Genomic DNA, 27,698 nt, shown 5'->3' on the forward strand with positions numbered 1-27,698 from the left:
TACTTCCTATTCTACTCCAGTGACACAAATACTCTAAAGCTAGAGTGAACTATATAAGGTCCCATCTCCTGCTCTTCCTTTCACCAAGATGCCAGACTTCTAATAGCCAGGCCAAGGCAGGAGCGAGGCAGGGCCAGGCTCTGGAAAGAGCACATGTGCTTCACTCGAATGTGTCTGGATATGTTCCAAGGTCAAATCAGAGTTACTTTTTATTATCCAGGGGGGGAAATGAGTTTACTGTATGAAACATAATTGTTAAAAAAATAAGAGAAATACAGAGAAAAGGATTAAAACAAGAGTTTCCTAAGTCCTGAGAGGTTCATAAAGATATTCTGGGTGTTCACATCATTAAAGATAACTGTTTTATTTCTTAAAAAAAAAAAAAAAAAAAAAAAAAAAAACCTGTTTTAAGCCATTTACAGTTTCTCTGCTCCTTTATTTTGTAGACAGAGTCTTGCCCTGTAGCCCAAGCTGGGGTGCAGAGGCATGATCTCAGCTCACTACAGACTGGATCTTCTGGACTCAAGTGATCCTCCCAACTCAACCTTCCAAGTAGCTATGGGACTACAGGTGTGTGCCACCAGGCCTGACTAATTTAAAAAAAAAATTTTTTTTTTTTTTGTAGAGATGAGGTCTCACTATGTTGCCCAGGCTGGTCTTGAACTCCTGGGCTCAAGTGATCCTCCTGCCTTGGGCTTCCCAAAATGCTGGGATTATAGGCGTGAGCCTCCATACTCAGCCCAGTTTCTCCCTTTAAAATGGACCAAATTAAGAGCTTCTGATGGTGACTGACTGTGAGGTGCTCAAAAGAATATCCTCTTGACTTCTTCAACTTGTTATTCAACTGGAGGCTACAGTGGTTTTGACCACAATATGCTTTGTTTGTTTGTTTTGAGACAGTGTCTCACTCTGTCACCCAGGCTGGAGTGCAGCGGTGTGATTTTGGCTCACTGCAGCCTTGACCTCTCAGGCTAAGCGATCCTCCCACCTTGGCCTCCGAAGTAGCTGGGACTACAGGCATGTGCCAACACACCCGGCCAATTTTTGTATTTTTTGTAGAGACAGGGTTTCACCATATTGCCCAGGCTGGTCTTGAACTCGAGCTCAGGCAATCCTCCTGGCTTGGCCTCCCAAAGTATTGGGATTACAGGCATGCGTCACCACGCCCAGCCTCATAAGATAGTTTTAAATGACTTATATTCCTAGTTTAATTTACATCCAGGAAGCACAAAAAACACTAAAGCCAAAACAAGTTAATGAGAAGCATAAAAATTACATATTGTACATTTGCCCCAATGTGATCATTAAATCTGTAAGTTGCATTCCTCTGATCAAAACAAAACTCCCACAAAGCCCATCTAAATGTTTCTACTTTAAAAAGAAAAATACAGTGATGACTACATTCCAATTTGGCTTTTCAATACTGGGACTCAAGACTACCCTCATCTAAAGTGTGCTATTTATGGAAGAGTACTTGCAAATAGCTTAAAATTCCCTCTTATACATTCATTTAGAAACTAACATTAAAGAGAACAGAGCTATCTTGCCTGAATGTATGAAACATGTGAGGTGACTTCTAGTAACTTAGTGTTTAAAAAAAAAAAAAAAAACAACTAAACTCTTCAGAGTAAAGGAACTTGAGAAGTTCTCAGACTTCAGCAAGCATGAGAATCACTGTGGGAATTTTTAAAAAGTGTATTTCTTGGACCTCTTGCCAGAAAGCAATTCAGTGTTTCCGAGGTCAGCCCCAAGAAAAAGGATTTCAATCATCTTGGGCTTAGGTGATTCTAATACAGGCAGAACACAGATTATACTTCGAGAAACAGTGAATTTTAAAAACCTAATATGTATCTGGAAAAGATAACCGCTGCTTTATTACTCTTGTGACTTCAATGCCAATCCAAATGAAGTCTCTTCTACTCTCCTCCCCAACACACACACACACACACACGCACGTATGCATGCACACACAACTCACACACACACAGACTCTAGAACTCATATTCTCCTTGTAAGTCATCTTTTCCTTCTTTCCTCTCTGGGTCTGACTCTGCTCAGCCTAAGAAAAGGAAGAAGGTAAAGGAGAGCTGAACCTAGACTTCATTGGAGGGGATCCCATATTTTCTGTACCAGATAGACCAGCAGAGGAAAAGTACAAGTTACTGGCAGTTCCACTAACTCTATTTCACCCTAGTCCAGGAACCCTGAGAAATAAGAGAAGCAAAGAATAAAACTATCTTTTTAGAGTTTCAGCCTAGGATATGCAAAACAAACCTCCCACTGATGTAAGTTTACTCCCAAACATAAGAAGCCATACTTATTTATATCCTTTATATGATCCACATACCTCATTTTGGTCATAAATTTGAAATTCTCTTTTCATCTTTCCTGTGAACATATCCCATATCTTCCTCCAAAATCAATGCAAGTCTATTTTCCCTCCTGCTCTGCACTATCAGGAAACCTGCTCCCAATCCTTTCCTTGTGCTCTTGTCTAAGCCAAGCCTAGGATGTTCCATGTCACCAGCCCAATGCTACTTACTGCACTGAAGTTTACTCCTTTTAGGGACACTTCTTTACCCTTTAAGGACTCTTCCACTCCCATTGCCTTTTTTTTTTTTTTTGAGACAGAGTCTCGCTCAGTCACCCAGGCTGGAGTGCAGTGGCGCGATCTTGGCTCACTGCAAGCTCTGCCTCCCAGGTTCACGCCATTCTCCTGCCTCAGCCTCCTGAGTAGCTGGGACTACAGGCGCCTGCCACCACGCCTGGTGAATTTTTTTGTATTTTTAGTAGACACGGGGTTTCACCGTGTTAGCCAGGATGGTCTCGATCTCCTGACCTCGTGATCCACCCGTCTCGGCCTCCCATATTGCTGGGATTACAGGCGTGAGCCACCGCGCCCGGCCACCCATTGCCTTTCTGATTGTCTTCCTCAGCCTGGACTACCAACAATGGTTCCACTACCTGGCATACGCTAGAGTTTTGACTGTTCACGCCCCTTCTATACACAACTGGTAACTGGATGGATGTGGCTATGATACCCACCCACTCTTCATTTCCTTCCCACCAAATTCCTATCCTGCTGATCTGCTTTTCATTTCCATCTTTCAAACTACTTCTAAAAATCCTGTTTCTTTTAAGAGGGCTTCCCAAATGATCACAAGGAAAATGGCTATGCCTCAAATCACAAACTACTCAAACTTCCAAACACCATTTCCCCTGACATCACATCCAACATATATCATTCATCTGTTTGTAATTTATTATTTAATGTTAATTGTATCAGCAAATGTGCTCTGTAATCATTTGGACCATTGTGCCTGTCTCAGGTTATAAAACTGTAGAAAGTGACCATCTGTGCACTTAGCCAGGTAATGTGGAGGTAAATATGAAGAAAGGGGGTCTTTGATTCTTCCACAGAATCTTGTGACATCTTCGATGGCAATCAGACATCTGCCTGATGATGACCTGACAGCTATTTTGCTGGTTTTTCACTTCCCAGCCAGGGAAGCAAGCACGAGGTGCAATCTCTAGAAATTCTGCCTGGGGGCTTAGCATTGAAGAGGCTTCCCCAGGCACCCATGGAGAACCAGTTCTAGAGTAATTCATTCACGCCTCACAGGAAAGCACAAGTAGAGTGGCACTGTCACATACATGGTGGCTTTGCAAGAACTGTCCACCGTGGGCAGGAGGGATGCAGCACTCACCAGGCCGCACAGACTGCACCAGAACAATGCGATCCCCACTGACTGTGAAGCCGAAGCCATGCTGGTCCTTTTGGATAATGACACAGCGTTGAACGAGACCTGGGAGGCGGAGAGGAAGGTTGAGTATGCAGTGTCATTGGAAGGTTAGTGTACACATGCCAAGACCAACCCAGGGAAGCCTCAGTGCCTTTCTCCTTCAAGAAGCCTTTTCACATTAACCAAATTCCCTAGACCATTCCTGTCTAAACACTACTGCAATGACACGCCTCCCTCGGTGGTTGGCAAAACCTGTAACTTACTTTGTATTCCAAATAAGAAACTACCCTTCTCTGAGGTGCTAAAATGCTTGTCTCTCACATACATGTCTGTCCCTTTTGGTATGTCTGGGTGAGACTGGTCAAAGAAGGGGCAGGACCAGGTCTAGCCATCCTCCTGAAGACTAATATTATCGATAAGGAGCCTCCCAGGGTCGAAGCCCAAGTGAGCCTAGAAGTTACATGTTAAGTGACATCCAATGAATGCAGCAAGTGGTATACCAATGCTTGTTGATTCTTTTTATAGAGCTGGGTAACTTATGCAGGGTGTCTTAGGAGTGGTCTCTTGCCAAATCCAGGGAAGGATACATGACAAGAAGAAAACCCTTTTATTTCGGAAATATTTTATTTTATTTCCGAAATAAAAGGGTTTTCTTCTTGTCATGTATCCTTTAAAAAAATATACAGAATTAAAAAACAAAAAGAAACAGAGGTTATGACTACCAAATGTCTCCATCCCTGTGAGTGTATACTAGACATTGTACATGTGTATGAGTATGTGTGGTTGCATCCTGCAATGATTAAAGCATGGGTTCTAGAGTTAAAACAGAACTGGTTTCAAGTCCTGATTCTGTCCCCAATAAGCTTGCAAACTTGGACATATTTCTTAACCTCTCTGTGCCTCAGCTCCCTCATTTGCAAAATAAAGATAATAAAACCTAGTTTCTACGTTGATGTATGGAGGCAATTTATATAAAACCCATTAACACAATGCCTAGTATACATCATGTGCTCAACATAAACACTAAGTTGCTTTACATTTAGAGTATACAGATCTGTCTGTATGAGTGTGCATCTCTGTATCCATGTGTTTTTTTTTTTTGAGACAGAGTCTTGCTCTGTCACCCAGGCTGGAGTGCAGTGGCACGATCTCGACTCACTGCAACGTCTGCCTCCTGGGTTCAAGCAATTCTCCTGCCTCAGCCTCCTGAGTAGCTGGGACTACAAGCATGCACCACCACACCCGGCTAATTTTTGTGTTTTTAGTAGAGATGGAGTTTCACCATGTTGGCCAGGCTGGTCTCAAACTCCTGACCTCAAGTGATCTGCTCGCCTTGGCCTCCCAAAGTGCTGGGATTACAGGCATGAGCCACCACACCAGACCATGTGCTTTTTTAAAAAAAAGAGATGGAGTATCACTATGTTGCCCGGGCTGGAGTACAGTGGTTATTCATAGGTGTGATTCCACTACTGGTAAGCATGGGTATTCTGACCTGCTCCATTTCTGACCTGGGTCAGTTCACCTCTCCTTGGGCAACCCGGTAGTTCCCTGCTCCTGGGAGGTCACCATATTGATGCTGAACTTAGTACAGACACCTGACCGGCATAGCACACTACAGCCAGAGCTCTTGGGCTCAAGCGATCCTCCCATTGGTCTCCCGAGTAGCTGGGAATACAGGCAGGTGCCACCATGCCTGGCTGTGTTTGTGTGTTAATTCCCAAGGAGGGTACCTGTTGTCTCAGAGGCATCCGAAGGCTGGCGATGGTGAGAAGGGGACTTGCGCTCAGGTGCAGAATCTCCCAGAGAAGACAGGCTACTTAACCTGGAGAAGGAGTAAGGAAAGCACGTCAATGAGCTAGGCAGGGAGGGATCAGCCTTGTAGTAGATGGAGGCTTTGTCGAAAGGGGCCGGCCGGGCGCGGTGGCTCACGCCTGTAATCCCAGCACTTTGGGAGGCCGAGGCGGGCGGATCACAAGGTCAGGAGATTGAGACCACGGTGAAACCCCGTCTCTACTAAAAATACAAAAAATTAGCCGGGCGCGGTTGTGGGCGCCTGTAGTCCCAGCTACTCGGGAGGCTGAGGCAGGAGAATGGCGTGAACCCGGGAGGCGGAGCTTGCAGTGAGCCGAGATCGCGCCACTGCACTCCAGCCTGGGCGACAGAGCAAGACTCTGTCTCAAAAAAAAAAAAAAAAAAAAAAAAAAAGAAAGGGGCCCTGAGTCTTGGATAATGAGAGACCAACCTACCCACCCTGTAACCCAATCTGGTAGGACATTAGCCATGTGTACACCACTGGTAACACAACCTATCTGGAATCCTGGGCTGGCAGGGCAAGCATGATCTCTCTAATACCCAGCAAGGTGTGAAGGGAAATAACCCTTCCTGGAGTCAGGCGACAAAGAGACAATAGCAAGCAGGGGATGTGCACACATATACACGCTTGTTGGGTCTTACCAGGCTGCAATGGGGCTGATGGAACAGAACGGAGCAGCAGAGAAAATGAATGCAAGAAAAAGACAGGAAAAAACCAAACAGCCAGTTAGTTGTAGGCGATGATTTGCAAAGGAAGGGGAGACTGGAGGGAAGGACGAGGTGGGTCAAACACACACAGAGGTCTGCATGAGCACAGCATGGGGCTGTAGTGGCGGCAGCAGAGACAAGCTCCCCATTTAGCTTCATCTCTTTGTCCCTCAAAGTTCCACCTCTCCATAGTGATCTCCAGGAGGGTAAATGGGCATGAGTACAAGCCCGCTGGGTAACTGGTAACTTGTACACTTTCTAGAAAACAGAGTAGAGGAATGGCCCAAGCCTCTGAAAATTCCATTTATCCTTTGGGTACCATGGGAGAACCGGAATCTGGTCTGTTTGGTGGTAGTATTCCAATCCCATATTCAGCTCCGTTCCCTCAGTCAGCCTGAGGCACCTTGCCTAATTGGAAACTATTAAAGACCCTAAACCTCCAAGTGGTACTGATCACCAAATCAAAGGATTCACTGCTGGATCTCCTCTTCAACTAGGACCCTCACAGGAATAGAAGAAATTTCAATCATTGCTGTGGCACTCCTTTTTGGAAAAGTGTACAAGTTGCCAGTTCCTGAATCAACAGTTGCTGCCCCTCAGAAAGGGGCAATTCCTATCCTACCTATAGCAAAATGACTAAGTAGAAGGCTACTCATGGAAGCACTGTGTGTGATGGCAAAGCACTGGAAATAATCTAAATGTTCACAATGAGTGACTGGTTAAATAAATTACAGCAATATAATGACACAGAATTCAGTCACAAAAAAGAATGAAGAGGCTCTTTATACAGGATAGAGAATGATCTCCATGATATGTTACTGAGTGAAATAAACAAAATACAGAATTATTTGGACAGTTTAAAAAAGTGAGTAAAAGAGAGAATAAAATTATGTGCTTATATATGTTTAAATATTTATTTACATATGCAAAAATATCTAAAATATCTCTGGAAGAATACAAAAGAAACAACATGATTTGTCTCTGAGGAGGGAAACTGGGTGGCTGGGGCACAGGAATGGAACTGCAGGGTTTTATTATATTCTTTGGTACTTCTAAAGTTTGAAATCATGTGAGGGTACAAGTAACTTATAAAGGAGGGGGTCTTTGTCCCCCCTCACAGTGGCACCCCTCTTACCTGGACAGGTGAGACTGCTTTTTACTGGCTGATCTTTGGATCAGAGAGAGAAGGACATCAAGGAAGAAGAGAGTGTGGGCCCAGGAGAGAGCGATGCAGGACAGGAGGAAGACAGAGAAAGAAAAACAAAATACGACATAAACCAGACAAGACACTAGAGATGGTTGGTGCAAAGAAAAACCACAACAGAGCCAAGAGTGACCCAGAGGAGGCACCTGGTCACAAGGTGAGCTTACTAACAGCCATGAGCTTACTAACATCCCCTGTCATTTTGCCGCTTAAAACCTTTTAGAACCTCCCCACTGTACTCAGGAGAACAGTCATCTGTCCTCAGCTAGGCCATTCACCACAGCATCTAATAGGAAGTATAATGCCTGATGCCCAGGGAAGTGCCCTTTGATGTTTTCCACAGCTCCCAGTATCTATCCTTTCTGCAGCTCAAATACCCAACTGAAAAAGCTGTTGTTCACTTGTCTGTAAAGCCGTACATGCAAGGTTGCAAGGTCCATGAAAGCAGAGAGGGTCTTGCTGCTGTGGTCCTCAGTGCCCGATGTAGTAGGGGCTCAGTCCTATTCTTGGTCCCTGCTCTTTACTGTCCTCCTTTCACTTGCTATGGTTTCTGGCTTCTGTCTCTGCCTACACTGTTCCTTCCTCCTACATGTTCTGCCTACTTTATTCTCTATGACTGCACAGGGTTATCCACGCTGGGCTTGAACTCCTCCTCCTTCCTACCTAAAAAGAAAGCCCATCTTATCTTGGGACACCTCGGGCCTTCTTGCCTTGTTCTTGACGCCACCAGGAAGCTGGCTTCCTATGCCCATATTAAAGCCTAGAAGGTGCATTTGAACCTAAGAACCTGATATGGTTTGCATTTGAGCTGAGGCATAAGCAGTTCCACATAATCAAAGGCAAATGAACCAAAAGGTCCATGTCCCTGCTGTCAACAACTGTTAGGGGCATGGACAAAGACCATTTCAGCAGTCATCAAGAGTTTCTCTAAAATAAAACCACAGGCTAGGGCAGGTATGTGGGGGACAAGGAGATGGCAACATAAGTATACTTGCAACAACAGATGCATAAATTTTTTTTTTTTTTTTTTTCCTGAGAGCTTAAAAGAGAGAAAACTACCATTGAACTGAAGGAGGAAGAGATGCCTATGGAAGGCAGGCCTGGTGGACAGAATCAATGGATAGACTATTGTGTCAGCTGGGTTGTGCGTCCGAGTACATATTTGGGAGGAAGACCTTGGAAGGTTAAAAATCTGAGAAACAAGGAAAGGGGAGAGGAAGGTAGTTTGGCCTGAAATGGAGGCTGTCATAGATAGAAAAGACTTTAATGGTGGCCCCTCCCTTTTCCTGACGACATTCTCATCAAAATTTGACAGCAGAGCTCAGATTCTGCTCAGCCTAAACCTGGGGGTATGGAGGCGACCCTGAAGAGTGGAGAATTTCCCCCCAAATTTGTACTCTAAATGGCACCAGTGAGACAGACTTCCTGACCCAACTTCTCAGTTATCCCCTACTGCCAGTCAAAGAAACCCGTAAGTTCTTTATAATCTTTTCCCAGAGTCGCTCCTTTCTTTACATAATCATTGACAATCATCCCTTTAAGCTACATGTCTAGTGCCTCATGCCTGGATTACTGAAAAAAAAAAACTCTTTTCCACTCATCCAGCATTCCACCACCACAGACTAACTTACCCAAATACTACTCCCTCAGGCCCTCTCATCAAGAACTTACTATCTACACAATCAGATGTGCCTCCAATAACCTGGTATTAAAGGACTTTCATCCTGTGGACCCAAATGTCTTTTCAAATTCATCTCTGATTACTTGCCTACTACCTACCTCTACTGGATCCTAAGCGATGCTGTACTCATTCCCATCTCTGACTTGATGGTTGCCGTCCCTTGTCATCTCTGTCCATCTCCTACTACTTTTTCAAGGTCATGATCAAATGGCATTGACTCCATGAAGCAATCCCTGACCACTGCAGCACACATTTCATTTACCCCAACATTTTATTTTGAAAAATGTCAAACTACATTAACATTGAAGAAGCAGCATGGTGAATATCTATACGGCCTTCATCTAGATTCAGCAACTACCATTTGTCACATTTGCTTTATCTTTCTATGTTTATACATTTTTTTCTCACTTGAAAATTGCAGACATCATGACACTTCACCCACATTTTAGCCTATACCCCCTAAGAGCACTGAAATTCTTCTATATAACCACAATGCCATCAGCACACCCAATGAGTCTGATACAGTATTATCTAATATACAGTACACATTCAAATTTTCCCAATTGTCTTATTAAGTTCTTTGTAGCTATTCCCCAATTGCCTCAATTCAGGAGCCAATCAAAGATATCGAATTATACTTATGTCATGTCTCTTTCAGATTAATTTAATCTAGAACCCTCCCCACTTTTCTTGGTCTTGTCTCTCATAACACTGACATTTTGCAGAGTCTAGGTGAGTTATCTTGTTGAATGGCTTACAATCTGGATTCATCTGATGCCTCCTCATGGTTAGATTAATGTTAAACAGTTTTAAGAGACTATTACATAAGTGATGTTGGACAGCTTGTCCCATTTTTGTGATGGTAGGTTTGATTACTTAGGTAAAGTGGTACTCCTGAGATTTTTTCAATGGTAAGAATCTATTTTCTCATTTGAATTAATGAGAAATCTGTGGGATGATATTTTGAGACTGCATAGATACTCTGTTTTCCAACATCTCTCATCCAATAGTTTTACTCTCCATAGACGATTCTTGCCTAAAGCGCTTATTGCACTGGTGCCTGCAAAACGGCAATTTGCTAATTCTATCATTCCTTCTACATATATTAGCCGGTAAGCTTTTACAAAAAACGTCATCTCATCTCTTTTCTGGAGTAGTGCTATGAACTCACAGATCTTGTTTCCCCCTCAAAGTAATACATTATACTCTATTACCCTTAAAAAAAAAAAAAGTTTAAAATGTTCCAATTTGACCAGTGGGAGCTTCTGAAAGCCAGCTCCTGTATCCTTTTAACATGTCACCATCTGTCTTTGATCATGTCCTTGCTTTCTGGCACAAAAAGGTCTTCCATGCTCACCTTGTACTTTCCCTATGCCAGACCGGGAATCAAACATTTCTCCAAGGACCCCTGTTCGTTTTAGCAGGAAATGCATTTAGAAACAAGATCTGGCTGCTAGGTACTCATTGCTGCTGAGCTGTCCCTCGTTCCAGGCCCTTTTAATGGACAAGAGCTAGAAAAATTTATTATAAATTTTTGAGTTCACACTGGTATCTCCAATTTGAACTCAACACAACAGGGTTCTTCATCTTCCCCATTCCATATTGTATCTTCCTTTTCTCATACTGAGAACCCCGTTCCTAAACAATACCAATATATTTACTCACTGCTCTATTCAATATGCAGACAAGATAGTTCCTGGAGTTACTACATCAATATCACTAGTAACAACAAACCTATGAAGTTCAAGGTTTTCTTGCAGTTCTTTTTGTCCTCAGACTATATCCCAGTACCATCAGTAATGTGTGTGAAAATTTCTGGGTTAATCTGTTGGGTTTTTTGTTTGTTTTATTTAGTTTTTTTAGACAGGGTTTCACTCCATCAACCAGACTGGGGTGCAGTGGGCACGATTACAGCTCACTGCAACCTCTGTCTTCTGGGTTTAAGTGATCCTCCTGCCTTAGCTTCCCAAATAGCTGGGATTACAGGCAAACATCACCACGCCTGGCTAATTTTCGTATTTTTTGGAGAGATGGGGTTTCGCCATGATGCCCAGGCTGGTCTTGAACTCCTGGGCTCAAGTGATTCACCTGCCTCGACCTCCCAAAGCACTGGGATCACAGGCGTGAGTCACTGTGCTCAGTCTTAATCTATTTTTACGTTATCAATTTGAGATATATTTAGGTTTCTTTTTATATTTGTACTGAATTTTAGGGTTTGCTTTCTTTCAAGCTTATTTATTTCATTTTTTGAATATATTAAACATTTACACGGTTGAAAATCAAAATGAAATTTTAAAAGTATATTCAGAAGTATACCTATTCTTTCTCCCCATTCCCCAAGTAACCATTTTCATTTGTTTTTGGTTTCCTTGCTGTGTTTCTTCTTGTAAAACTAAATAAATACCGATACATATTCTTATTTTCCTTTCTTCCTTACACAACAGGTAGTATCATCCCCTTTTGCGCTTTGCTTTTTTCACATACAATATCTGTAGAGTAACCCGCAGAACTCTTCCTCTTCTTTACAATGCGGCCCACATTGGCGCACACATTCTCCCCTCCTCCAAGGCTCCCTGTGTCAGTCCTGCCTATCTGCTGGAGGGCAGAGGTTGCAGTGTGGACTTCCCGGTACGCCTGAGTGCAGCACAAGGCACAAGCAGGTGCTTTCTAACTATGCAGCCACATGCTCCTCTCCCCAGCCTATAGGGTGGGCAACAAAGCAAGGAGATGCTTGGTGACCTTCCAGAGAGCCCACATATCCTTTTTGTTGGCCTGCGGTGTGTCTGTGTGTGAATGTGTATGTGTATGTGTGTGTATATATATATTTTAAAAGTTAGTTGCTAAGCAATAAAATACACATTTCTGACTTCTCTTGAAAGGTCAGTCAGAAGTTCTGGCATCCTCAAGCTTACGGTCTCACATAGTGACAATCAGCTGAAAATGGGTGGTGGCAGCCCTCTCCAGGTGAGCATACCTTACCTTTCCCAGTCACCACTGCCCTTAGCTTACACTGCCCACTGCTTCACTCAGACCCCTACAAAGTATACGAGTTCGAACTTAAGGTGGCCAAACAGGACTGGTTTCTGGAGTTTAAAGAAACAAAGATAAGCAAACAACATTATGTCCTTTCCATCTGTCAATGGGAGGTTCCTGGTCTCCTCACTCCTACCCCATCACAAATGTGTAAATGAGGACAAGGCCTAGAACATCCACATTCTGTGGTAATAATGAAAAAGTTCTTACTACCTACCAGGTGCTGTGCTAAGCACTTGATATAACCTTATCTAATTCAATCCTCACAAAAGTCTGCTGAAACAGGGAGTACATCCCCATTTTCCAATACGTGAACAGAGAGGTTAAATAAATGAAGTTAAGATGTGCATAAAGTTGGTGTGACTTCAACGTCTGTGCTCCTAAACAAAAAATTATATGACCTGTATATGCCACATGTAGATTTGCTTGGTCTTTATTTTCTCTTTTACATACATATATACATACATACACATTCAAGACATATACACATATATACATCACATGTGCCCACACACATATAATATATATGACATGATTAAAGATATATATAATACACATATGCTATATATGTATATAAATACATAATACACATACATAAGATAGATGGATAGAGAAAGATAAAAAAGCACACTATACACAGGCTGAGCTAGGTCTTCCTGAGTCTGGGGCAAAGTAATATTCCTGGGCCCTTCCCTAAAGACAAGAGCAGTAAACCAGGAAACAGCCACCCTACCAGGACCTTAGCTCCAGATAAAGTCCATACTTACAGAACTCTGACCTGGTCTTACTGGTTGGTTTCCCTTATCTCCCAGGGTGGAGTTTTCAGCAGGCTCCTGGCACCCTAACTTTCTATGGATTCTGCCTCCGGGTAGAATTTTCCCTCTGGTCTGAGGCTGGCAAACACACCCTCCTAGGCTTGCATATCCCTACAGTAAGGGCTATGAGCAAAGACACCTGTTTGCATACAACCTCTGGTGATCTGTAAGTATCAGTCCCTCATCTCTTAAACTAGAGGATAGACAAATGGTCTCTGGCAGTGCACCAGAAAAGGTTCACACCTCAGTTGGATCACTTCCTAGCTATCCAGCAGCATGTGAATCACTTGAGGCCCCACCCTCAGGGATCCAATTCAGCAGGTCTGTGGTGTGGAATCTACTTCACCAAGCAGCCCAAGCCATTCCTTATTCAGAGGACTGTAACTTGGAGAAACTCTTGAAACAAGTCCCTTGATATCTGAGTCTATCATCAGTCTATCATCTTTCTTATCTGCAAAATGACACATATTGATATCATCTGTTAGTCTGTCTTCTCTTTTAGACTTTAAGCCCCTGAGAACAGGGACCTTGTATCACCAGCTGAGTTCCAGCACAGCCTGCTGCATAGTGAGAGTCGCTCCAAACATGTTGGCTGAAGGACCATACACATCCTTTCTTTCTTCCAGGGCTGATGTGAGGGCAAAAAGATAATATTTGTTAAGTACTTTGAAAGTGTAAAGCCCTCTACAAATGGTTTTATTGTGTTTTTTTGCTGTTTTTTTTTTCTTTTCCCCCAGGTGTACAGTAGGTGACCTATGCTTGAAAAATGTCAGGCGTGAGGGGAACAGAACTAGAATGAGTGAGTGAAAAATACCCCCCAGGGTGTTCAGATTCTAGGTAGGGCAGGGCCAGTAAACCTCACCTTTCTACTTTCATGAAAGTCTTAGACAAGAAGAGATTTTGGGATTTGTTTGACTATCAGAGCAGACAACTTGGCAGGCAGGTGTGTGTGAAGGGAGGCAGAGAACTGGTGTGTTGAGAAGGTTGCTTAGCTTGATTCAACACTGAATACTCAGCACACAGGCCATGTGGTATGGTTTTAAAAGCACAACTTTAGGAGTCAAAATACTGGCACAAGCTCAGGCTCAGCCCTTTCTTGGCTATGTAGTCTTAGGCAAGTCATCCAACCTCTTCAAACCTTAGTTTCCCAATAACAAATGTGGGTAATACTACCTTTCTCAAAGGGTAATTGGGAGGACCAAATCACCTTCACTGATACCTCAAAGCTACAACAGTCAAACTACAATCAATCTCCCCTACCCTGCTCCTGATCAAATGTTTCCTCCTCAGTAAAACACTGCCGTGCAATTGCTCACGCCAGAAATCTGAGGTTATCTTTGACACCTCTCTGCAAATCCAATCAATCGACAAGTCCTACTGATATGACCTCCTAACATTCCTGAAATCCATCTACTTCTCCCCCTCTCTGCCACCACGATCATTTAAGACACCATCATCTCTCACCTAGAAGAACTGGTCTCCCCACGTCTACTCTAGCCCCCACCCATTCTTACACACAGAGTGATCTTTTAAAGAGAGAAATTAGAGGATATACACTCTTCTGTGGTTTCCCATTGTCCTTGTATGAAGTTCCAAATCCTGCACATGGCTAACAGGTCCTTGGTGAGGTCTCATGCCTATTCTCAAGCCGTATCTGGTCACTCTACCTCTCAATCACTGTATCTCAACCTCAGGGGCCTTCTCTCCCACCTTGGCCTGGGGAACCCACACTCATTCCTCAGGGTTCAGCTTAAGTGTCTCTTTCTCAGACACTTCCTGTGTTGGATCTCCCTGAAATTTACCTTTGTAACGTGCCTAACTCAATAGTAACTACACTATTGTTTGGGTGCCTATTTTTCTTTCTTTCTTTCTTTTTTTTTTTTTTTTTTTGAGACAGGTTCTCACTCTGTTGCCCAGGCTGGAGTGCAGTGGTGCAATCACGGCTCACTGCAGCCTCGACTTCCTGGGTTCAAGCTCAAGCAATCCTCCCACCTAAGCTCCCTGAGTAGTTGCCCGGCTTTTTTTTTTTTTTTTTTTTTTAAATAGAGATGAGCTCTCACTATCTTGCTCAGGCTGGTCTCAAACTCCTGGGCACAAGTGATCCTCCGCCTCAGCCTCCCAACGTGCTGGGATTACAGGCATGTGCCACTGTGCCCAGCCTGTTTGGGTGCTTTTTTTAAATGTCTGCTCTTTTCCCATTTAATGATAAACTTCATGTATCTTGTTCTCTAGAGCACAGAGCAGCTCTAGAACACAGTACATAGTATTCATTAAATATGTGTTGGAAGATGAAATCAGATATAGATAACAGATCTTTAGACATCAAAATATCATAAGCCTATACTTATCACAGCAGTTGAGAGAAACATTTTTGAGTGACCTCCACAATGCATATAAATTAGGATTAAATTCATAATTTCATAGTTTTAACAAAGACTAATAAAGTAGAAGGGTAAGTTGTCATGACTGAAGGAGTAATGACTGGCAACCCTGTAAGAACTGTTTAAGCTCCTCAATTCTTCAATGCCCCAGATTGCTAGAATTGAATTCTGCACATAAGACAGTGAAGCATCAACTAGATAAGAAGCTGCATGTTAAAGTGTGTTGGTAGTTACAAAGTAGATTTGGGGAGGGGATGGCCAAAGAAGAAATCAGAGAGGAGGTGGACTTTAACCAGAGCCTTGGAGGAAGGGGAGGATTCTGACAGGTAGCTATGTTGTGGAAGGACATTCTAGGGGAGGAAGCAGAAGGCAGAGGGAGGACACACGGACTCTGGGGAGGCTGTCAATGCAATATGGGAGAAAAGGGGATGGATCTCACAACAGGGAGTGTAACAGGAGATAAAATTAAAAAGACATGGGTCTCGGTCCTGATTCTGACACTTACTAGCTGGCTGAGCTTAGGAACCCCATTCTCTCTCTCTTTTTTTTTGAGACAATGTCTTGCTCTGTCAGTCAGGCTGTAGTGCAGTGGTGTGATCATAGTTCACTGCAAACTCCAATTCCTAGTCTTAAGTGATCCTTCCGCCTCAACCTCCCAAGTAGCTGGGATTACAGGTCTGCACCACCATATCTGGCTAGTTGAAAAAATTTTTTTGTAGAGATAGGGTCTCCCTTTGTTGCCAAGGCTGGTCTTGAACTCCTAGGCTCAAGCAATCCTCCTGCCTCAGTTTTCCTCAGCTGGGGCCAAGTGTAAGACACCATGCCCAGCCAGGAACCTCTGCATTATCTTTTTATTGGACAGCACTGGTCTGGCCTCCTTTGGCCATAGCTGCACCACACTTCCGCCTTCTCTCCAGTGGTGAGGCCTCCTTGCCCTTCAGAACAGTCCAAGAAAACTAGAAGCTTGCCCAGAATCATCACTCCAAGAACTTCTGTCTCCCACAGCACCTGGTATATATTTCTGCCAAAGCACCTCCCACATTGTCGACCTCTCTCCTTGTTCGCTGGACTGTGAGTTCCTAAAGAGGCACACCAAGCTCATCTGTTTCCCAGGAAGGAAGCAGAGCCCGGCTCTGAGGGCACCATCTTCATCCCTTAGTAGAGAACAATCCAGCACTGCCCTAGGCAGTGTACCCTTTTCTCCACTCAGAACCCAACACACCCCATCAGCCTCGCAGGCTCTATCAGCATGGGTATCGGCACAAGCTCACACCTGACTTATCTAATCTGTCACATATTTCTCAGAAAAAGCTCAATGCCCAAGCTATGCCCAGGAATTTACATTGATACTGAGGAGTAGTGTGGTGAAGTGTGGAGTTAGAACAGGCCGGGCTCTGCCTCTGGCCATCTGTGGGACTGAGAGCAAACTATTTTCTGTGAACCTCAGTTTTCTCATCTACAAAACGGGAATACTAGCTCCCTATCAGACTGTTTTAAGAACTGGTGTAATGTAAGTACAGTATCTAGTACAATGCCTGGCATACTGCAGTACTTTAAAAATGGGTGCTATTCTTTGCTGTAAGACCCTAAGTCAGACATAAATTAGTAAGCTACTGCCAAAGCAGGCACATCTTGCCTTGAAACACAAAATAAACAAGTCTTGAGTTAACTAATACGCAACCATCTTACAGATCTCCTAAGATCTCCTAGATGATCTACTGCTGAATATTATGTTTAGCCCATATTTATTTGCTTTTGTCACGGAGTCCTCCATCAAACTTATGTTCAATGAAAAGAATAGCATCTCACGACATCAAGAGGAAGCCAGGAGACCTAGATATTGGTGCTAATTCTGCCATTTACTAGCTGTGCAACTCCAGACAACATAAAGCAACTTTCAGGAAGATCCAAGATCTGGTTGTTAGGAGTAGAAGTCGGGGGTGGGGAGCAAAGCCACAGAGAGGGAAATCATAGAGGCTGCCCCAGCAGGAGGGAGGGGGCAGGCCCTTCTGACAAGAGGGCAGGACTGACAGCTGACAGCCTAGACATCTGGGTTCTAGACCCACTCTGCCCTTATCTTTTTATATATTCTTGAAAAGGGAGAAGAAAATTACGTATAGTAAGCATGTGTTATAGGCATTCATTTAATCCTGACAATCTAGTGAGATAACCGTGTTATTTTCCTTTACGGATAAGGAAAATGAGCTTCAGATCAGTTACATGAGTCACCCCAGGCCATACAGCTATTAAATGGTACAGCCAGGACACAAGTTCAAATGTGCCTGATACCAAAGTCCCAGCTTTCTCTCTCTGTGCCTTGGCCCTATTATTTCCACGACGAGGGAGCTGAGCTAGGTCATCTCACGTCCCTTCTTAATTCTGCTAGATTCTTTGTCCCTCATAATTCTTCTTCAGCATATCAGGTCTTTGCACCCAGGCAGAACTACATCCCTAGCCTGGAAAGGAAAGATTCTCTCTAAAGAATAAAGGGAGGGCAGGCCACGGCCAAATGCATTTCAGCTGGAAAAGAAACAACAGACACTATCACCAACCATAATCTAGAAGCAATTCTGTGTCTGCATTTGTGATATCTACAAGATGAATAAGTATATCTTCATTTGAGTTTCCTGGTTTTCAATGAAGGGCAAAGGACACGAGCAGAACCTAGAACCTACAAGATAAAGAACAGGCGTCTGTCACAGGAACTTGCCAGGGTCGACGGGAAAGGCCTCCATCTGTAGAATGAGGTTTCCTCCTCGCCATGTCATGGCCACTGTGTGGCACTGGGCAAGCCACACCACTTCTCAGTCTCAGCTTTCCCTAAACAGGGAGGTAGAAGTTGAGGAAGACCAAGCTATTGTAGTTTTGGGGCACTGTGATAATTAAATTAGTTGTCATCCTAAAACCACTCTACAAGAGTATCTTTTTTAAAATTTTTTTGAGACAGAGTCATACTGTCACACAGGCTGGAGTGTAGTGGTGCGATTTCAGCTCACTGCAACCTCTGCCTCCCCGGTTCAAGTGATTCTTGTGCCTCAGCCTCCTGAGTGGCTGAAATTATAGTGTGTGTCACTATGCCAGGCTAATTTTTGTAGTTTTAGTAAAGATGGGGTTTTGCCATGTTGGCCAGGCTGGTCTCAAACTCCTGACCTCACATGAGCCACCTGCCTCGGCCTCCCAAAGTTGCTGGGATTATAGGTGTGATCCACCGTTCCCGGCCCTACAGGCATATCTTGTTTTACCTAATGTTTTCCTGAAAAGATAAGTAAATATGTTCTGAAGTAAATCATCCTGAAAGTGATAATACCTTAAATATAAATTCTCAAAAGACTGGGTTTTCTTCAAAGAAGGCATACTTTATACCTTGTATAAACAGAATTGTTACTTGAGTTGATTTTTGATTATTGGCACAACTAAAGGACCAACCATAAAACAGGTACCCAGGATAATGGCCAATCCAAGAAGTCTTCATTTTGCTTTTTAAAAATGTGTCATTTGGCCCAGAAGATTCACCTTTCTAATTTACTTTCTTAAGGTAGATTTTAAATTAGCTCCCTTTCCCTGAGTTCATACCAAAATTGATAGGAAAGTCCTGGGTGGCAGAGGAAAGTTAGTGTTTGGCTTTAAAACCACTGAGGTTAAACCATCAAATGGGTAATTCGTGGAAGTAATGGAAGTTGACGGTGTGAGGTCTGCTTGTCTTTGCAATCCCCTTCCTACCATGGGGAGGCTGTATACAATCTGTTCTTCAGCTGAGGTAACTGCAGGTAGATGCAAATTGAGTCATGGCAACCTAAGCTCCCAACTGTAATGGGGGGCAGAAGCGGGAGGGGAGCCAGAGCTTCACAGGCTGAGTCCATAACCTCCACATTCTTGGCTGGTGACTTCAGGAAGCCCTGCCAGAAGTAGAAGAAAGAAGGGCGGGCAGGCAGGGGAGGTTATTCTCCACCCCGCAACAGGTCCCCCTGGAAATTCCTGTTCTACCCTTCTAAAACCTGTCCGGAAGCTCCCCTCCTTTAGGAAGCCTTCCTCAATGAACTCTCGAATGATGACCACTTCTATTCTTTGCATCCCTGGCCCTTAAGCACCTCACTACATCCCTAGCCTGGAAAGGAATGATTCTCTCTAAAGAATAAAGGGAGGGCAGGCCACGGCCATGCCAAATGCATTTCAACTGGAAAAGAAACAACAGACCCCATCACCAACCATGATCTAGAAGCAATTCTGTGTCTGCATTGGTGATATCTACAAGATAAATAAGTATATCTTCATTTGAGTTTCCTGGTTTTCAATGAAGGGCAAAGGAGACGAGCAGAACCTAGAACCTACAAGACAAAGAACAGGCGTCTGTCACAGGAACTTGCCAGGGTCGAAGGGAAAGGCCTCCATCTGTGGAATGAGGGTTCCTCCTCGCCACGTCATGGCCACTGTGTGGCACTGGGAAAGCCACACCACTTCTCAGTCTCAGCTTTCCTAACAGTAAGATGGGAAGACCAAGCCTTGCACTTTTTGCAGGGCACTGTGATAATTAAATTATTTGTCATCTTAAAACCACTCTACAAGAGTATATTTTTAAAAAATTTTTTGAGACAGTCGCAACTCCCACAATCACACAAGCTGGAGTGCAGTGGTGTGATCTCAGCTCACTGTAACCTCTGCCTCCCAGGTTCAAGTGATTCTTGTGCTATCATCACAGATCCCTGCCTGTGTACTGCTTTTAAAAGAAACTCACATATTCTACTATGTGATCTGTTTAATAAAATACCTGTTCTGAAGGACAGACTTACATCTTCTATTTTTTGTTTTTTTAGCACCAACTCTCCAACAACCTGAAATGGGTCTCTCAACCCATAGACTGAGCTCTACAAAGTATACCTGATATACATAGTTGGCTAGGATGCTGACAGAAGGCCAGCCAGAGAAAATCAGAGCCAAGTTTTCCAGTAGCCAGATCCCTGCAGCTCTCGACACTGTTTCATCACCCAGGATCCACTCTGGAGCTCTCTGTTGCTTACCCCATCCCCTCACATTGACTAATGGGCCTGGGACCACTAGAACATTAGCCACTGTGTTTATGACAAAGACAACCCCAAGCAACAAACTCAACATGTAGCTGCCTGATAGGAGGTACAATAGGCAGGCCACAAACCAAAAGAATGCTCCATTGACTCTGGCTATGCAGGCACTTTGCAGGTCTAGATCATACAAACGGAGGGTGCCCTCTCCACTGGGGGAGATCCCAGACCATTCTGTGGGAGGAAAAGTGGTTTTTAGAGCAGCGGCTCCTACCACTTCCAGCAAGTGTTGCTGTCTCTTACACTCTTTCCCACTGAATTACAACTTTGATATTGAGGGGCTTGCACAACAGCTACAGGGGTGTTAGGAAGACAAAAATTATTGGCACTGAGATATGGGCTTATAATTCCCTCTGTAGGTTTACAAAAATGGTAGACATTTGTCCTAGAGCACTTAATTTGACTCACAATTTACTATCACGCAGCACAGTTTAAATAAAGTATCCTAAAGGTCTGAAGATTTGGATTATAGTCTTAGTTCTAGGCCTTATATTTCTCCTAAGCAAAAAGTGTGGTTGCATGTGCCTGTGTGGGATTGGGGAGCAGGGCGGTGAAATCATGGGAGAGGGGATGAGATGAATGAACCAAGTGGTCCCTGCAGTTCCTTTCCAGGACCTGGACACATATGATTATTCTATCCAGGCACAAATCACATGATAATGAAGCTTTATTACATCAACAATGGACCACCTCGAACAGGGCAATAATAGCATTTCAACTGGGAAACTGCTAGTTCACAAAACACAATCTCCAGGAAATGAACCTGGACTGGCCAGGAGAGAAACAACGGCGACTAAGCAATCAATTTGGATATTATTCTCCATCGAGTGAGGCACACAGGATACACTCAACGGAAATCTGTTGAATGCTGAATGTCCAACCTTGAAATTCTAAATCCTCCCAAACTCTAGTGCTCCAAACAGCCCAACCTTGCCCTTCAGCCCACTTTTCTAGGGCTGAATTCAAGGATTACTGTCTCTAGTAAATTTTCTAACTAGTCCAACTTACCCAGTGATCCTTTCAGTAACTAAGTCATTTTGAGTCCTGCATTTTGAGTCCATACGATGCTATTTCGCACTTGTTATCAAATCGTTTCATCCATATTGTTCATATCTCACTCCAACTAGATGATACACTCACTCCTCATGAGCAGAAATCCTATCACATATACTTTGTTGACAGAGCCCGCAATAACGAACACAGTGCTAAGCATATACTCTTAGTAAATCCTTGTGACTGACTGATAAATGGGAACTCACGATGATGATAATAATAAGAGCTAGCAAATTCTTAAAGCACTTACTGAGACAAGAATGTAGGCTCCTTTCCCCTCCCAGATGTAAATGCTGGCCCTGACATTTATTAGATGTGTGACTTTAGGCAAGTTACTTAATCTCTTGCCTCAGACTACTCATCCAAAAATGGGGATAATAATAGAGAGAATTCATGAGAATATTAGGATTCTATTTCATGAGAATGTTAGGAATCAATTATTTAAAACATGCAAAAACCACTCAGGCCAGGGCCTGGTACTCAGTAAGAACTCCTTATTGATTGATTGTTGATTATTCATATTAGCCATTCTTATTTATTACATTTAATCCTCACAACAACCTCATGAGTTGGCATTATTAATGTTGCCATTTTACAGATAAGAAAATGGGCTACAGAAAGGCTGAGCCACTTGCTTGATTTCATGCATCCAGCAAGTGAGATGAAGCTGGCATATGAACCCAAGCAGTTTAACTTCAGAGCTTTTACTCTGCTAATGCTTTGCACTCTGTCTAGAGAGAGTCCTCACCATCCATTTGACTTTGCCATAGATCCATCTTTAACTTATGCCAGTGTTCTAAAACCTTAGATCACAAATTTAGGAGGGTAGGGACTGGGGCTGCTTATTTTGAGTCTATACTATGCCACTTATTTGAATTCCCCTCATTCAAATTCAGATTCTGTTAACATACACTAAGCATTTGCTGAGTAGCAGGTGTTGTGCCAGATAGTATCTCACTTACCCCTCAGAACAACTATAAAAATATGTTTCATGAATGGAAAACAGGTTCAGAGAAGATAAAGGACTTGCCTGAGGTCCCAGGGTTGGTGAGACCTAGAGCTAGGACTTGAACTCAGATTCTCTGACGCCAAATCCAACAGCCAGCCTCACTAAGCCAGTCTGGCTCTGAGTGTTTCCTGACACAAGCGAGTAAAATGCAGTGCAGACAACTATTTATATGTCTGCTGGCCAAATGCACAGGCTTTAGAATTCTGATGTTGACACTCACTGGGGCCATGACCTCAGGTAACATATTTAACCTCTTAACCCCACGTTCCCTTAGCTATAGCAGAAGCAACTATTACAAGGGATTGTTAAGAGATTAAATGGTAGAATTATTAAAGTGTTTAGCACACGGCACACATTAAGTGCTTAAAATATGTTAGCTATTATTATTATCACCACCATGGGAGAAGGGGGACTTAAGTTGCTCCTTTGTATTGGTCTAGCATTTCTCCACCTATGACTTAAGGGACATCCTTGTTAGAAAATACAGATATTCAAATCAAATTACTGATGGAGAAACTAATGTCTAAAGAGATTAAATAACTTGTCCTAGGTTAGGGACACAGTTGACATTCTAACTTTAAGCATACAACTCTTTACCAGGTCCTGCTATGCTGCCTCTCTGAACTTTTCAAAAATGTCTAGCATTTCAGAGCATACAACCTCTCATTCAGTTCCAGAGGAAGGCCTTATATTCCTAACACTATCCTAATTGCTCCTTTTGAGCTTTAGGGATTCTCTGCTCCCCAACCAAAAATGGGGGCTGGGCAAGTTGCTCCAAGTGGAAAATTCAACTCCATCCCAGGCGGAAACCCCAAATCTCTGCTGTGCCAGCAGATTTCCAGGACGTGCTGGCTCCCAGAAACCACAATTACAGGCAAGCTCAAGGCAGGGAGTAATTAGGCCCATACCATCAGCTCAGCAGTCTCCTGGCCTCTCCCTCCAGGGCTGACTCCATCTCTCTACTTCTCCCATCCCCCTCACCAAAACTCCCATCTGAACCACTACACAGCCGAGAGAGATGCAATGGGAATTTCCATCCTTTCTCTCTTCCAGCCCCCATTCCATTTCCAGGAAACTGAAGACGGGTGGGGTGAGGGAGGAAAGAAGCCATCTCATGGATACAAGTAATGCTGAATGGCACTAAGAGCTGAAAAAAACGTTCACAGAAACAGAAACATTCTTGGGGCCCCTCCCCTCGGTTCCCTCCTTTACATCCCACAAAGATGACATCAGGAAGGAATTCCCTGGGTGAGACCCCCCAAATGTAAAAATACAAGGGATCTTGTGAAATAGGAAACAACTTCAATCTTTCCAGAAAGGAAGAGCCTTGGCTGGAGACAGGATGTGGAAACGATGACATCCAGAAGGCCAAAGTAATTTAGGACTCTAACTCTTACCCCCAAGATCATAGAGGGGTCCTGCAGAAAATCTACCCCTCCCACAGCTCCTTCTAATCTTGGCTAACAGGAAAGAATGCCAGGCCTTGCCTTCGTTTCTAAATATGCTGCTCTTCTATCCTGAAATGTAGGGCTGATGTTCCCATTATTTCAAACTCCAGCACACTCACACTTTGTATAGTACTTCCTTCTTCCTTCCTGTGTTACTGCCCGTTGCTTGAGCAGTGGATTTGCTCAGCTTAGTTTGACGACTGCCTTATACCCACCATTAAAAAAAGAATGTTGTCCCTTACAGCTCCCAGTGGTCTCAGGGCTGGCTGCATCCCCCCAACCCGCACCATGTTGACCACCTTCAGTGGGTCTGGGTTCCCTGGAGTCACCTCTAGGGACTTTCAGGAGGTGAAGTTAATGTTGGATAGTGCAAAAGATGGATGGAGGGGCATCTCAAATAGGAAGTGGACTTCAACATCCTAAAGGTCTTTTGAACAGCGATGGCTCCGAGGTCAGAACTGAAGGCTGTCAAGGCAGTTTCTCAAGGCCATTCAGAGCCCCCAGAATTCTCATTGACAGAGTAGACTGAGAAATGTTCCCAAACAGTCTGGTACTCACCCAATTCCATCAAAACCTAACTTAAAATGCATTAATCCCATGAAGCTTTCCTTGATTCAGCCTCTCCTAACTTCAGTCCTCACAAATTTATTCTTAGTCTCTTACAACAAAATCAAAGTGAAAAAGTCAACACAAACCCATTCAAACCATTTATTTCAAGTTATATTTCACACATTCAGCATGACCAAAACTATGAACTTTCCCTGAAGTTCATTCTAAAGAGACCTGATGTCTATATTAAAGGGCACTTGTTTTAACACTCTTTTTCTAGGTATTCTTAGATCAATATACTTCTACATCCCTGGTTTCCCCAACTAAGCTGTAAATTCCTTGAAAGAAAAGAGTATGTCTCCCATTTTTGAAATTTTGCATTCTCCTCTGCTGGCCAGTGCGATGAAAAACATGTTTTTGCATGGGCATGTGTGTATATGTACCTACACATAAAAATTCACTATAAAATATAGGATTCTACACAAAGCATTGTTTAATACACTTGTGTGGCAAATCAGTTGACAACTGATGGCAGCCAGGACATCACAAATCTATTATTTTTTTTTTTTTGGTAGAGATAGGGTCTTGCTATACTGCCCAGGCTAGTCTTGAACTTCCTGGCCCTTCAAGTGATCCTCCCTGCCTTAGACTCCCAAAGCACTAGGATTATAGACATGAGCTATTGCACCTGGCCCACAAATCACAAATCACAAATCACAAATCTAAAAGACCAGACAGCCAAAGAAAAACTGGAGCTATCCAAGATGGAATCACACAACCACATGGGCTAAGAATCCGAGGGCCAGTTTAATTAGATGACTGCCAAGATTCCTTCCAATCCTGAAGCTGACTGATTTGAAGACAGAGTGGGACTGTGAGAGGGAGTGAGAGACCTAGGATGTATCCCACCAAAAGCACCGTAATCATAGAATAGAAATGGGTAGAATCTAGTTTCTCTCTTTCCTGGGCTTAGAACAAAAGGGTTCTGAGGAAAGGAAGCGAATTGCTCCCTGATCCTGTCTGCCCTCTGGTGCAGAAGACAGCTCTGGCCTGGGACTCAATGCTCTGGTTCTTGGTAACAGCATGGAAAGTCAGGCAGATCTGGCTTTCTAGACACTTGGATAGGGCTCAGGTCAGAAAGGCAGTGAGAAGATAGCAGAGACTGAGAAAAATTTCACCATCTGCTGGCACCTCCTTCCCTGGATCACACTGAACCTTTAATGATTTGACTGGTATGTGATGCCATCCCCATAATACACTAAGTGTAATGTGCCAGGAGCCTGAGCCAGAGGATGAAGGGCCCCAGTGAAGTACCCTGAGAACTGCAGCATGAGCTCTGTGCCACGGGCCTAGTGAGGGGCCGCTCCTGCAGGGCCAGGCTGCCTAAGGTCGGTAGCCCTTTCTAATTGACTTGTGTCAGAATCTCTCCCCTCAAGGGTTCTGCATGCTCAGGCAGCACAGAGTTAGGGGGAGGCGGCAGAGGTACCAGGGCATAACTGACTGGGGAAATGAAGAGAACTCCTCACCTGTGTCACACCTGTTCTCCACATACATTTCAGGGTACAAGGGAATGACAGGATGGAAAGGAGGAGAAAAAAACCAGAAGAGTTAGAGATGGAATAAATACAGACATGAGATGACAAAACAAAGAAGTGGGGGGAAATGTGGAAGTTACAAAAGAAAGGGAAGAGCAAGAGAATGATAGAATAAAATGGTTGGGGATAGATGGTTATGTGGAAAGATGTGGAAAAAGGAAAGAAAAACCAGCAAAAGAGAGTAAGAAGCATTGAAAAGGGGAGAAAGGGGCATCAAAGTATTTAAACATCAGATTGTCTCAGGGGCTGGTACAGATTCTAAGCCAGCCAGACTTCCCAGACTCAGGCAGTACTGGCAGCAGGGGCGTTCGATGGAACTTCTTATTACAGTCCTTGGGTTGAGATTTATAAAAGGGCTGTGAAATCATTAATTAGTATAGAGTGTCTGGCACAAAACAGAATGGCAGGGTTGCGGCGGGGGGAGGAGTATGTGCACACAGAAGTGAGCTGTCAGCATCTGGGAGCAAGAACCAGGCTACCGCAGGATTTTAGGTTAAGGCGCTTTCCCTAGCAGGGTCTCGGTTTCCAATCTGGCACACAGAATTCAACACTCTCTCTCCCTTCTCGACACAAATACCACCTAAGGTGATCTTCTCTCTGACTGCCTTATCTAAAATTGCAATCCCACATTCCTGATACTTTCCATTCTGTCTCTGTAACCACTATTACTCAACACACAGTAATATCTAACAAATAATTTTCTTATTTAATTTGTTTAGAATGAAAGCTCCAAGAAAGCAAAGGTGTTTTTTGTTTGTTTGTTTGTGTCTCTTTTGATCTCTGTTACAGTTCCAACGCTTACAACAGTTCCTGGAACACAGCAGATGCTCCAAAAATGCTTATTAAATAAAAGAATAAGCCTAACCCTATTTAAACCTAGCCCTATTCAGTTCTCAGTTGCCCAAGAAAATGTAGGGGGAAACATTTCATATAACTCAAACTAGAAAATGATACAAATCTACTTCTCACAGAATTATAAATGATAAAAGCAGGAAAGAATCTCAACACTCGCATTTCACAGACAAGGAAACTGAGGACCACAGCCTTTGTTATGGACAGAATGTTTATGTACCCCAAAATTCCTATGTTGAAGCTCTACCCTCCAATGTGATGGCATTTAGAGATGGGGCCTTTGGAGGGTAATTAGGGTTAGGCTAAGTCATGAGTAGGGCTCTCACGATGGGATTGGTGCCCTTCTAAGAAGAGACATCAGGAAGCTTACACGTGCGCACACACACAGACACACACACACAAAAGGCTATGTGAGCACACAGTGAGAAGGCAGCTGTCTACCAGCCAGGAAGAGGGCCCTTACCAGACTGTGACCATGCTGGCACCTTGATCTTGGATTTCTAGCCTCCAGAACTACCAGAAATAAATGTCTGCTGTTTAAGCCACCCAGTCTATGGTGACCCAAGCTGACTAAACCAGCCTTTAATTGGATGTCCCCCAAGTGGCACAGTGAGAATTAGAACCCAGGGCTCCTATCCCAGGAGGCCGGTGACTTTTCTATTACACAAGGCCTTGGAATGTGTTTATGTATCAATGTAGGGGTGTTGGCCATTCTGGAAATAACAACACTAGAAGAAGCT

The 27,698-nt window shown here is 43.6% G+C and overlaps 1 protein-coding gene across 15 annotated transcripts in view; it reads right to left on the reverse strand.

Moving 5' to 3' along the window:
• ARHGEF11 (Rho guanine nucleotide exchange factor 11) overlaps positions 1-27,698 on the reverse strand; it is a 109,559-nt gene that overhangs the window by 45,635 nt on the left and 36,226 nt on the right. For 10 of the 15 annotated variants that reach the window (XM_031653988.1, XM_031654006.1, XM_031653999.1 and 7 more), the window contains 3 exons: positions 7,399-7,431; positions 5,474-5,565; positions 3,708-3,806 (listed from right to left, as the gene is read on the reverse strand). In XM_031653988.1, the coding sequence (XP_031509848.1) occupies positions 3,708-3,806; positions 5,474-5,565; positions 7,399-7,431 (224 nt within the window). The remainder of the gene's footprint in view (positions 1-3,707; positions 3,807-5,473; positions 5,566-7,398; positions 7,432-27,698) is intronic. The other 5 variants (XM_031654011.1, XM_031653997.1, XM_031654014.1 and 2 more) reach the window with 1 other exon arrangement.

The sequence above is a fragment of the Papio anubis genome, chromosome 1 (genome assembly GCF_008728515.1).
Source record: "Papio anubis isolate 15944 chromosome 1, Panubis1.0, whole genome shotgun sequence".
NCBI classification, from domain to species: domain Eukaryota; kingdom Metazoa; phylum Chordata; class Mammalia; order Primates; family Cercopithecidae; genus Papio; species Papio anubis.